This window comes from Phalaenopsis equestris, unplaced genomic scaffold (genome assembly GCF_001263595.1).
Source record: "Phalaenopsis equestris unplaced genomic scaffold, ASM126359v1 Scaffold001307, whole genome shotgun sequence".
Taxonomy (NCBI): Eukaryota; Viridiplantae; Streptophyta; class Magnoliopsida; order Asparagales; family Orchidaceae; genus Phalaenopsis; species Phalaenopsis equestris.
This window is the reverse complement of record NW_018165746.1, coordinates 1,263,793-1,276,084: the sequence shown is the minus strand read 5'-3', so window position 1 is coordinate 1,276,084 and position 12,292 is coordinate 1,263,793. Positions and strand designations below refer to the sequence as shown.

At 35.1% G+C, this 12,292-nt stretch overlaps 1 protein-coding gene across 1 annotated transcript; it reads left to right on the top strand.

Annotated features, from left to right (window-relative positions):
- Positions 1-5,469: 5,469 nt before the first annotated feature.
- LOC110033896 (28 kDa ribonucleoprotein, chloroplastic-like) lies at positions 5,470-11,770 on the top strand. The gene is made up of 4 exons (XM_020738053.1): positions 5,470-5,931; positions 10,494-10,595; positions 10,971-11,243; positions 11,478-11,770. Exons 1-4 carry the CDS (start codon positions 5,587-5,589, stop codon positions 11,529-11,531), a joined length of 774 nt encoding a protein of 257 aa, XP_020593712.1. The 5' UTR covers positions 5,470-5,586; the 3' UTR covers positions 11,532-11,770.
- Positions 11,771-12,292: the final 522 nt, after the last annotated feature.

Genomic DNA, 12,292 nt, shown 5'->3' with positions numbered 1-12,292 from the left:
GGCAGGTGACTAGCGTTGTTTGGGCTTAATCTAAAATTAGGGTTTGCTGAACAAAACTCGCCATAAGCAAAATGAGCTGCGGGACTGTCTAATAGCGAAACTTTAGGCTTTTAAAAAATTTAATTTAATTATATCAGTTACATTTTATCTTTAATTACTAGAGCAATTACTTACTTAGCACCGGAAACTGGAAACATTGTTTTATAGGGTTGTCAAAACGGCTCATTGCTCGCGAACAACTCGTGTTGGGCTCGTTAAGAAGCTTGTGTGTATATTTGTTCGTTTGTGTTCAGCTCGTTTTTGCTCGAAATACTACTAATCAATTATATATATATCTTTGATGAGTAGTCTTTTTAAAATTTTAGTTGACTACAATGCTACAAAGATTTATAATCAATTAAAAGTATTAATAAAGAAAAGACAATAAAAATTATAAAATTAGATTCGAATGATGTTTTAAATCTTGCCCCAATTTAGACTCAAATGATGTTTTAAATTCTGCCCCAATTCTTAACATATAAAGACTACGTTTTAGTGTTTTCAAAATGACTCTTTGTTGGTGAACGGCTCATGTTCGGCTCGCTAAGCAAACAAACTGAACATGAAAACACTTTTTGAGCTCGAAATATAATTATTTACAATTCTCACATTGGTTTTCATCCATTTTTCAAATTCTTACTAAGTACCCCTTACAATCCCAACCCATATTTTTCATTTTATCAAATTTTAATTAATTTGATTTTGACACTCAGTTCAATAATTTAAAAATATGTTAGATTTTGTAAATAGAAATATTTAGAATATTATAATGTAATTATCCCCGCTTATTATTTTTTGTTAGTTATACATGTTATTAACTAGTGATAAGGTCTGTTTGGGGGCAGCTGCAGCTTATTAGATAATTTGCTGATAAGTTAAGTCTCATAGCTATTACAGATTTTTAATTTTTTAGAAAAGTCAGACCGTTGCCAGAAACCTGTCACCGCACTTAGATAGGTGTGTTGACGCATAAGCTGTCAAAACGAAGTTCATCAAAATAGACGAGGTGTGTTTTCAAAACGCGAACGCACCAAATAAGTTGCCCCAAACGGGCCCTTAATTTAATTAAATATAAGTAACCTTTAAATAAAGCTTATTTGTAAACTTATATGGAAGCTTTTCTTGAACTTTAGATTACATTATCATCTAGCTTTTTAACTACTTCATAATTTTTAAATGTTATCATTAGTTATTATAAATAATTTTAGCATAGTGTTGATCAAATTTGTTCATTAAACAATTAAGTTCATATAAAAATTATCATGTTTGTTGGATTAATCAAACAAATGTGAGCAATTTCTTACTCAGCCCATTTATGAATAGTTTGGCAAAAGTTTGATTTTTTTTCGTCCTAAATTAGAATATTAGAAATGTAAATATAAAAATTTAATTTTTGAATATATAAATATATAAGAATTGTATGGCATGAATAACTAAATGCCCGATTTAAGAATTGTTACCTCGAGTCTTTGTAGCCCGAGTGTAACCATAATAAGTAAATAAATACACTCATTCTTACTTTTCGTTGCACAAGTAGCTGCACCCAAAAATGCCTCATTCTTCTTAGAACTTGCATACTTTCCTATAATTTTGGCACCCTACCGCCCTATTCATAATTTTCACAATGTTTCCCTTCCCCTCCCCGTCTTTCTTCTATATTTTTTTTTAAATTTGTAGAACCCTTCAAGGTAAACATATGCATGAAGCAATAGCGAAGTTCAGCGGCATCGGAAGACAAAAGGAAACAATCCTTTGTTGGCTTGCGTGCATATGCCATATGACCAACGGTGGCCAAAACTCTAATCAGCGCATGGAATAGATGAGGACGAGATCAATTTTATCACAAATATCAAGATTCATTGCTATGAGTGAATGTACTTTGATTACAAAAATATTGGCATAACTTGCCAGTGACTAATGTATTGGATCTTTCAAAGTAAACAAAAAATGGTCAAAAATGATACATCTTCAACTATTTAACACCAGCACTTACATTTGAGTTGGGTTTAAAATAGTTTGCATGGCATGTACATCACCCAACTCATACTAATAGAGCCTCCACATTTTGATAGAAAATTGTATCATATTTGTATGTCCTGAGAAGAAGTCACATTGCTTTTTCAGCCTGCATGACCAAGCGTATGATTTATATTTAGGGGTCTATCTAATATGATTAGGATGTTAGAGGCTTCCCTGACTTAGACGAGGTATAATTTCTTTTGTGGAAGTGTTTTCAGCATTGTACCTTGACATCTCATTTCCTTTTCACTCCAATGGTCATTATTATTTCGGCGGGTATAAGTCTTACCTCTACATACTCTAATTACAAAGAGTTATAAGACGTAGAGTTTCCTTCTCTTGACCTTTGAACTACAGAGATTCCCTTGAATAATGTAATTCATGGATTGCTAACAAGGGGTCTTTAGTCGGGTTGGGTCAACTATCTTCACAACCATATAGACTTAAGGTCCTAATAGCTTGGGATGATAGTTTCATGGTATCCTAACAGGTGTATCTCTACTCGAGTAAGATTTCTCTAACTATTCTTTGTTGAGCCCATTTGAGCACATTTGTCCTTTGTCACTTCATTGATGTCATTTAGTTGAACCCATTTTGTTGATAGACTTGTTGCTCATTTGGTATACGGTGATTAAATATCCACCCTTATAGCCCAATTAGGCCTTGAAGCAGTGGGATAATCATACTTGATGACCCAGTTATTTCATGTGCCTCGTTCGATGATGAGTCATTGGTCATATTAGGATTGTGGGCGACACTTTCTGTTAATATGGTTTAGCTCGAGCTTTGAAAGCACAAGATGCTCCCTTAAGATAATCGTTCTTTCAGTGATCTATTCACTAGTTATCATTTATATGTAAGTAGGACATCTATTATCGAGAGTATTCTTGAGTATTCCTTAAGATGTAATTAACTAATAGGATACATCCTTTTGGAGGTTGCTCTTGACTTCATGATTATTTTGTTTCGTCTATGATGTACTCATAGCAAGAGATGATTCTCAATGTATTTCAACATGGATTACATAATGTACCTTTTGAGGCATTAGCCTATGTCTGATTTATGACTTCTCATTCAAAGCAAATTAATGAAAATTTCTCTCAAATTGTGCCTCTTTGTCAGTTGCCTTTTTGTGCGATGGATGAAAGCCACGAACCATGCGTTGGTTCAAAATTTCAATGAACAAAGAACGAAGCAACAAATCTTGAACAATAAATAAAACATAAATGAAAAATAATCACAAATGAGCAAATAAATAATAAAACAAATTTCTTTTGAAAATCAACCAATTAAAATTAAAACTTTAAAAATATATTTTAAAAAAATTAATGGTTTGCTTATGTAAGGATTCACTTCGTGATTATTTTATTTCGAAGTATTTCAATCTAATTCTATTTTTAGACGTATACTCTTGACCTATCACACGAGGATTACCTTACATAAACTCTTCATGTTTCATTTTAATTTGATGCCTATTTTTCATCATATATTCTCGTCTTTCCAATTCTTTTCTTCTCAGGATCATCTTTGGAGAGAGACTTATTTGGAAATAAGAAATCATAATATGACGAGATATAAATATACATGCTAGCTACTCTAATGTTCAGTTTAAAAAACCAAAAACATAACATTCATTGGCTTTTCAATGATTGACACAAATTTTGCAAGGACGTGAATGTTTTCCCATAGATAACTCCATCTTATTGTATGCTTGCAAATTTGTGATAATAGAGTGATATATTAATGTCCTATTGTTGTATGTAGACACGACACACACACGCACACATAAAAGAAAGATATGGTAGAGGGAACAAAAAAAAATTTTATGTGAAAAACCTGAATGAGTAAAAAACACACAGCCTAGCCCAATTGAAATGATTCTACTATGTCGATTTATGTTACATGACTTTATAAGGCCTTGAATAGCTAGAAGCAAAATTACATAAGCTGAATTTATCTACATGATTTTCTTTAAGAGAATACGAAATATGTTGGGGAAGTGGCAGAAACTCGATTGCTGTGAAGAAAAGTAGACGATAAAGGTCGCATACTAGAAAATCTGATGCTAGCATTGTTAATAACATAATATTATGAGGGTGGTCCAACGGAAAGAACGATGATGACCGGGAAGCGGAGGTCTGACTTTGGCAATTACCCAATGGTGGTGGTCAAGTAGTAATGATGGTGGCAGTCGAGTAGTTATGATCGGACGTTGGTTTGATGACAACAATGATTATATGGCTTTGGCCCATCGGTGATGATGGTGTGATCGGGCACTTGTGGTCAAGTGATGGCAATGACAACAATAGTCCGACGGTGGCAATAGTGATGTCTAGGAAATGATGGTCCGGTGATGGTAGCAACCTAATGACAATAGTTTGGTGGAGACAATGTTGGTTGTCGAGCAATGGTGGTCCAATGATGACAATGCCCCAATGGGGTGGTGCATTCGTGATGAAGGTAGTGCTCGGTAAGTAGTGGTCCGACGACAACAACTATGATGGCGGTTGGACATTTGTGGTTTGATGATAACAAAAACTAAATGGTAGTGGTTCGACAACACCAACGGTGGTGGACTGGGGATGGAGACTATCCAACAAGGTGGTCTGATGGTGATGAAAGTAGTGTTTGATCAGCTGCGGTTCGACGATGATGATGGTCTGGCATTGACGATGGGGATGGTTGGGCAACGGTGGTTCGATAGTGGTCCAATGTTGACAAAGGAGGTGGCTGGCAACTGTGGTCTGACAACAGTGATAATTCGATGTAGGTGATTCAGAGATGGTACAGCTTGAAGCTCCTTCATCCTTCTTCAAGTCCAACCCTAAGTCTATGTCCTCATTTCCATGAAAGGAGTGGGAGTATATTTATAGATTTGATGAGTGCCATTATTCATAAATATCACATGAATTCAAACCACTAGATCACACGACCTATAGTGATCCCTTTGATCAGATGATATTTTATGAAGATTTTAAGCGTCTTAACGTTGTCGGAATTAAGCGATCTTATGGTTACTGGATTTGTCTCATTGAGATGCTTGAATTGACAATAAAATTATCAAATTTGGAGAACATTAGATTTCACCAAAATATAATTGAAAACTTTTTACTATGTTTTAAGTACTTGATCTGAGCTCACTGATACTCGACTGAAACAATGTTTTAATTAAATATCCAAAGCTCTCAATCCCAATATGCATCGAGAATCGAACTTGATTATGTCAAATTTGTAGAAAAGTATCATACACATGTCATGTATAAAAAATTTGTATTTTTTAAATATTAGAATAATTATATCTTTTAATGTGATATGAAAATTTTGAATGATATAAATATAAAAAATAAAATTTAGACCTTAAACATATAAATAGTTATCGCAGCTTAGATAATTTGTTATTTTATCCCCAAGTCCACCATCCTGTGGCACTAGGCATTCCCACGTCACAACAAGCAACTTCTTTCCTGACCTCCCATCCCACTCCCTCCCTCACCACAAGCAGACACGAACTGCAAGCTCCGGCTAAAAATGGGCACCACAGCTGCAGCAGTGAGCCCCCGGTTCTCCGCCACCAAATCCCACCGGCACCAAATTCTCTCCGCCTCTGTTCTCCAATCCCCCATCACTCGGCTTCCTCTATCGGCGGCTCTCCGCCACTTCACTGATCAGCTTTCAGTTGCTGGCATTCAAAAAAGAAGAAACCTTCAGAAAATTACGGCTGCTGTGGAGCAAGAGGAGGTGGAAGCTGAGACGGAGGGACCTCAGTCGCCGCAGCAGAATGCCAAGCTTTCCGTTGGGAATCTTCCCTATGATTGTGACAGGGAGCAGTTGGCCGGAGTTATTCAAGAGATTGCTAGTCCTGAGATGATTGAGGTAAATAATGGCTTTTGGATTTGTTTTCTGTGTTTGGTAGGGGAATTCAGATGGTTTAGTTGATTATTTTGTCATTTGGCATATTTGTTTCAAGGCAAATTTAATGGCTGGAAACCAATATTGATGAAATTTGATTCAGAATATTTTGATTTAAATTTAGTTCTTTGATGAGGGAGGTTGATTGAGGCTCTCTTTTTTCAAATAAAGCTTTTTGATTTACTTGCTCTATGTTTTTGTTTTTTTAATATTTATGGGCCGGCATATTATTTATAGAATGAGTAATTGTTCTCATGAAATTTATAATTTTTTTAGGTGAATAGTAATTTAATGTTTCCTTACTCTACCCCTAAAAAATATTAGACATTTGGTTATTTTGTCCATCTCAAAGATAATGATGGTTCCCCCTCCACACATACCACTCTATTCTTATGTATTTACCTATTTAATAACTAAACTTTGAATTTTGGACGCACTAATATATATATATTATATATATATATAAATGATCAGAGACTATTATACGAGCCTCAAGCCATCCTCATCTGTCTAACATTTCGAGGACCGCCTTCACTACCGACAAACTGGCCAGAGTGGGATTTGTACCCGTGACCTAGGGGACTGACGACCTATGAAGATGCCGCTCAACCAACAGATCACCATTGGCAAATTTTTGAAATATTAACTATTTAGAAATTAAATTAGTATTATCTTTGATGTGACATAAAAGATTTGGTGCTATGAATATAAGAAGTAAAATTTTTGTGTAAACTTATAAGGAATTGGATGTTTCTGTGTAAATATCTCATTTTTTTAATTGAATATTGCATAAGATTATTCATAGAACATTAACAAATTTTCATCATATGACATAAATATTGATGTGGTTAACATGAACCTTGAAGCATTTTTAGTAAGAAATATTCAAATTTAAATTAAAAATTAACTAGAGCTCTGATTTCATCAAACTTGTTGTCAAACCGATTGGCTCGATGAGACAAATACAATGACACTAAAATTAATCTAATATGAGTAGTCAAACAAATAATATAATAAAAAAGAGCGGCTTGATGAAACACATCCAACAAGCCCAAGTCCACTCATTTATCTCATCATTAAGGCACTAAAATATTCACAAAATGTCTTCTGATCTTGAGATTCACAATGATCGACCGATGGAGTGGCTCAAATTCCTTATTTACAGGAGATGCTACTCTCAAGTTTATAAAAGTAGCCTTATTCCCATCATGAAAATGAGGGGACATGACCCTGAAGGATAAGAATAAATTGAATTTCAATGTTGTTCTGAACTAAAGGCCTGACTTATGCTTTCCGCTACCGTCGACCGCCACTCGTTAGGTACTTTCGACCACCGCAAGCCGCCGTCGACCACAACTCGTCAGCCACTGTCGACCATGGTAGGTTGTACCCTGCTCATTGCAATGAAGCCCTTTATGGAGTCACAATTTATGTTGCAGAGTAATGAAATATTGTATAGAGTATTGAACAATGTTATGGAGTAACAAAACACACTATAGAGTAATGCATTTCCTCGTACACGGTGCAACGATGCACCTTGAAGAAGGTGCAATGATGCACTCGAAAGATGGAGCAACGATACACTCTTAATATGGAGCAATGATACACTTTGAAGATGTTGTGACACTTTGATAATGGTGTAACAAACCCAAAAATAACACAATGACACACCCCATAGATGATGTAGCAACGCACCTCGCATACGATGTAACAACATACTCCCATTATGAGATCATGAATAATGTTGTATCAAGGATCTAATGATAACTCCCAACAATAACTTCTTATAATCATTGTACTCAGAACACAATGACTTCAGAACTTTGAAGTTCTCTCCTCATGGCTCTTTACTATAGCATATGTGACCAACTACGACCCATGTGACTCACAACTTCTATTATAGCCTACATGTTCCACAACTTATATAGCTCTCAACTGTCGCCTCTGTGTCCTATGAACATTATCACTGCTCGCCACTACGGCTTTTATGACCAACTATGATCTACGTGGCTCACAACTTATGTAGCTCCCTACTCTACTTATGTGGTCCACATCTCACATGGCTCCCAACTTCTACCCATATGGCCTATGGACGATGTTGCAGCTCACTACTTTGGACCATGTAACTGATTATGACCTACATGGTCGACAACTCATGTAGCTCTCAACTTTGACCTTTGTGATCTTTGAACGTCGTTGCAACTCACAAGTATGACATATATAACCAAATATGGCCTATGTGGTCCTCAACTCGTGTAACTCCCAACTCTGATCTTTGTACCCTGTGAAAGTTATTATAACTCTCTGTTATGACTTATATGACCAACTACAACCTACCTGGCTCACAGCTCTTGCAACTCCCCACTCGAACCTCTATAGCCCATGGACGTTATTGCAACTCTCCACTACGACCTACGTAACCCCATAATTCATAGCTCATGCAACTCTCAACTTCAATCTTTGCGGTCTACGGATGTTGTTACAGCTCCTTGTTACGACCTACGTGACCAAATATGACATGAATCATATCTCATGTAGGTCCCAACTCCTACATATATGACCTATGAACATTATTGCAGCTCTTCACTTTGTCCTACATGACCAAATATGACTCACATGACCCACAACTCTTGTATCTCCCAACTCTGGCCTTTATGGCTTACGAATGTTGCTGTAACTCACCACGATTGCCCATGTGACCAATTTCAGCCTACGTTGCTCAAAGCTCACGGAGCTCTGAACTTCGACCTCTATGACCCACGAATGTTATTATAGATCCCAACTTTGACCTCTTCGACCAATGAACATTATTGTGGTTCAACATTATGGCTGATATGACTAACTACAGTTTAAATGGTCGACAGCTCATGCAACACCCAACCCCGACCTTCGTGTCCTATGGATGTTATTGCGGCTCACCATTACGACTTACGTGGACAATAACTTATGCGGCTTCCAACTCCGGCTTCTGTGGGATATGAAAATTTATGCAGCTCTCAAATTCGATTTATGTGGTCTACGAACGTTATCGTAGCTCGCCACTAAGACCTAACCAACTTCAACCTATGTGGCTCATAGCTCCTGCAACTCACTACTGTAACCTTTATGGATAAGTGACGCTTCTGAAGTAACAATCCATGACCTACATGACCAAATACTATCACATCATTTAACTAAAATCTCTACGAGCAATAAGCACTACAACCACTGTCAAAAACATTCACAAGGGGTTGTTGCCTTTATGGCAATCTTCTATGGCCTTTGCGACCCGTTACAGTTATTACAGTTGAATCACTATTTTACATCAACATTGTAATTCTATAATTCGTAGTTAAGAAGAAAAGTGAGTCCATATATTCTACTTATATAACGGACTACTTCCTTTAAATCAGACCCTGTGATTTTTTTTTTCTCTTTCTAGGTCTTTCCACATAAAAATTGTGGTCTCTTCCTGTCACATTTCATTTATATGAATGTTTGTTAGGTCTCATACTATACTAACACGCTAATTTATTACTCAACTGCCTTGAACCTTCCAACACACATCAATTATAAACTATTTTACGCTACTCATACTTTATTCTATTTCATACACCACCTTTTTTTTTCCTTTATTCTTCAACATTAACTTTTGATGTCCCTCTTGAGTGCACTTTACTCATCCAGCCTGAATTCATTTATCTTAATTACAAATTATTGTCATAACACTTATAATAGATAATTATCATTTATTTCCATTGCCTTTAACTTAATCATTAGTGATTTCTTTATTGCTAACAAACAAAAGAATAGATATAATATGGCTATTAGAAAATCCTCAGTCCACAAAAAAAAAAACAAATAGGGAGATTTGCATACATACTAGTCATTTCTTATGTATTTCCATATCTAATACCCATACTTTAATTTTTACATATATTCCACCTTATTTATGCATTAAAAAAGTGTATTTCACTTTTCAAGAGTTAAAGTGGTATTATTGGTGTCATATGAAAGATTTGGGGCTATAAATGTAAGGAGAAAAATTTACGTGTTGGATGTGTAAATACGTGGTATGAGTGATAATGACATTAAATTGCGTAACTAATGTTCTATGTTTTGGGTAGGGAAAAACTAGAATGTAATTAAAATCTTCCATATATTATCACTATTTGGCTACTTGAATTACAATTTCAAGTCCATGAACACATATATGTAACAATTCATACAAAAATACCTAAATTCACACGCACTATCATGATTCATCATAATAATAAAAAAAAGCCTATAGTACAATTTTTAGTAAAAGCTCAACATATAACATATTATTTCCACACCATAACATCTCAACAAGTTGTGATATCTCACTTTTTATTTTATCATGCAACATTAATGATGATTATCATAAGCTGTTTTTTAAAGTATGATGATAGCCTTACAATAACAACATGTCATAATTAAAAAAAATTCTTATATCTAGCTATATTTAAGTTTTACTTGGTAACATTCTTGACTATTTTTACTGAGTTATTTTTGTAACATCACAGGTGCTTTACGACAAAGAAATAGGAAAGAGCAAAGGAATTGCACTTGTTACCATGAGTACCATGCCTGATTGTGAATCAGTCATCACCAAGCTTAATGGATTTGTTGAGTACATCTTGTTCTCATATGTGTCAACGTGTAGCATGCGTATCAATCCTCTATAGATAATTACATGGATATAGTTGATCAGTTCATTTGGCTTAGTGGTTGGGTATCTTGCTTCTAGCATTATGGCCTTGAGTTTTAATCTAACACATTCATGTACATTTGTGGACTTAAAATAAATAAATTACACAAATAGAAGTGTTATCATATGGTTATTTGATCATGTGATTCTGTTCAAAGTAACTCTGACTGAATTGAAATATAAGCTACTTCAACTTCATATGATTGTAAAGGAGTAATTTCATTTATGCAATTACTCACATGACTCATGCTCACGATTAATTTCTAAATGAGCAATTTTTTCATCATTTCAGCAATACGATGGTAGAGCACTAAGGGTTAAATACTATGATAAAGCAAAGCCTAGAACACCTCTATACCTTGAGAGCAAGTTCAAGCTCTTCGTAGGCAATCTCTCATGGTCAGTAACCTCTGAGGCTCTAAAGCAGGTGTTTAAGGACTACGGTAACTTGGTCAGTGCTCGTGTTATTTATGATGGCGAGACTGGTCGATCTCGTGGCTTCGGCTTTGTTTGCTTCTCCACCAAGGAAGAGATGGATGCTGCCATGGATTCCCTCAATGGACTGGTAGGAAATCAAATTATAAGCACTTATTTTTCATTTTTTTATATATAATGCTAACTATATAACAAAAATAAAAGGAATCCAAAACAGTATTTAAGAGTTCATTTGATTTGTTGAATGTATGGAATTGCAGTATAAACTAAATATAGTTGATTTGATCTCATTCCCTTTGCAATAGATTTTAGAGAAAAATAGGTAATAATGTAGTTGTTTGATTTGTGTTTGTTGTGTCTGCAGGAGTTGGAAGGAAGGGCTTTGAGGATAAGCTTAGCATTGGGGAAGAAGATTTAATTCATTTTGTGTTATCTGCATCAGCAAGCTGGATTTTATAGAAGGATAAAAAAAGTTCAAAGATGATAAACTAGGTTTTGCAATTAAGTTGGCTGGTTTGTGCACTGATTGAAATTTGGCTGGGCAAACAAGTCAAATTTGAATATGCACTGTACAAAATCAGAAACTAGGTCATATAAAATATATTGAGATAAATAATTCTTCTAGAATTTAAGGCTGAAGAAATAAAGTTTTTTTTTTATTTTAAGAATCCCAACTTCTTTATTTTTTTATGATGATTATAGATTTATTTTTTTGTTTAATTTCTCACTATTTTTATGATACAATTGTTGAAACCTCTTTGAAATATTTATTTTTGTTTGGGTATTTACATAAATACCCATCAATTCTTATGTATTATGTATACTCAAAACGGTATGCACAAATCTCGAGGTAATCTGAAGTTCGCTCTACCCTCTGCCAAGTAATGGACTTTTCCTCCGATAGAGGACTTTTACCTTCAACTACAGGTGTAAACAAGCCAAACACGAGTGATTCTCAGCTCGTGTTCGACGTTATATTCGAGTTTAAAAAGTGTGTTCGTGTTCGGCTTGTTTGCTTAACGAGCCGGACACGAGGTGTTCGCGACGCGAACAAAGAGCCGTTTTGACAATCCTAATCACGTAGCCATGAGATGGGGTTGAAGGCAATATTTAAAAATTATTGTTTATGTTAAAACATCATTTAAATCTAATTTAATAATATTTATTCTATTTTCTTAA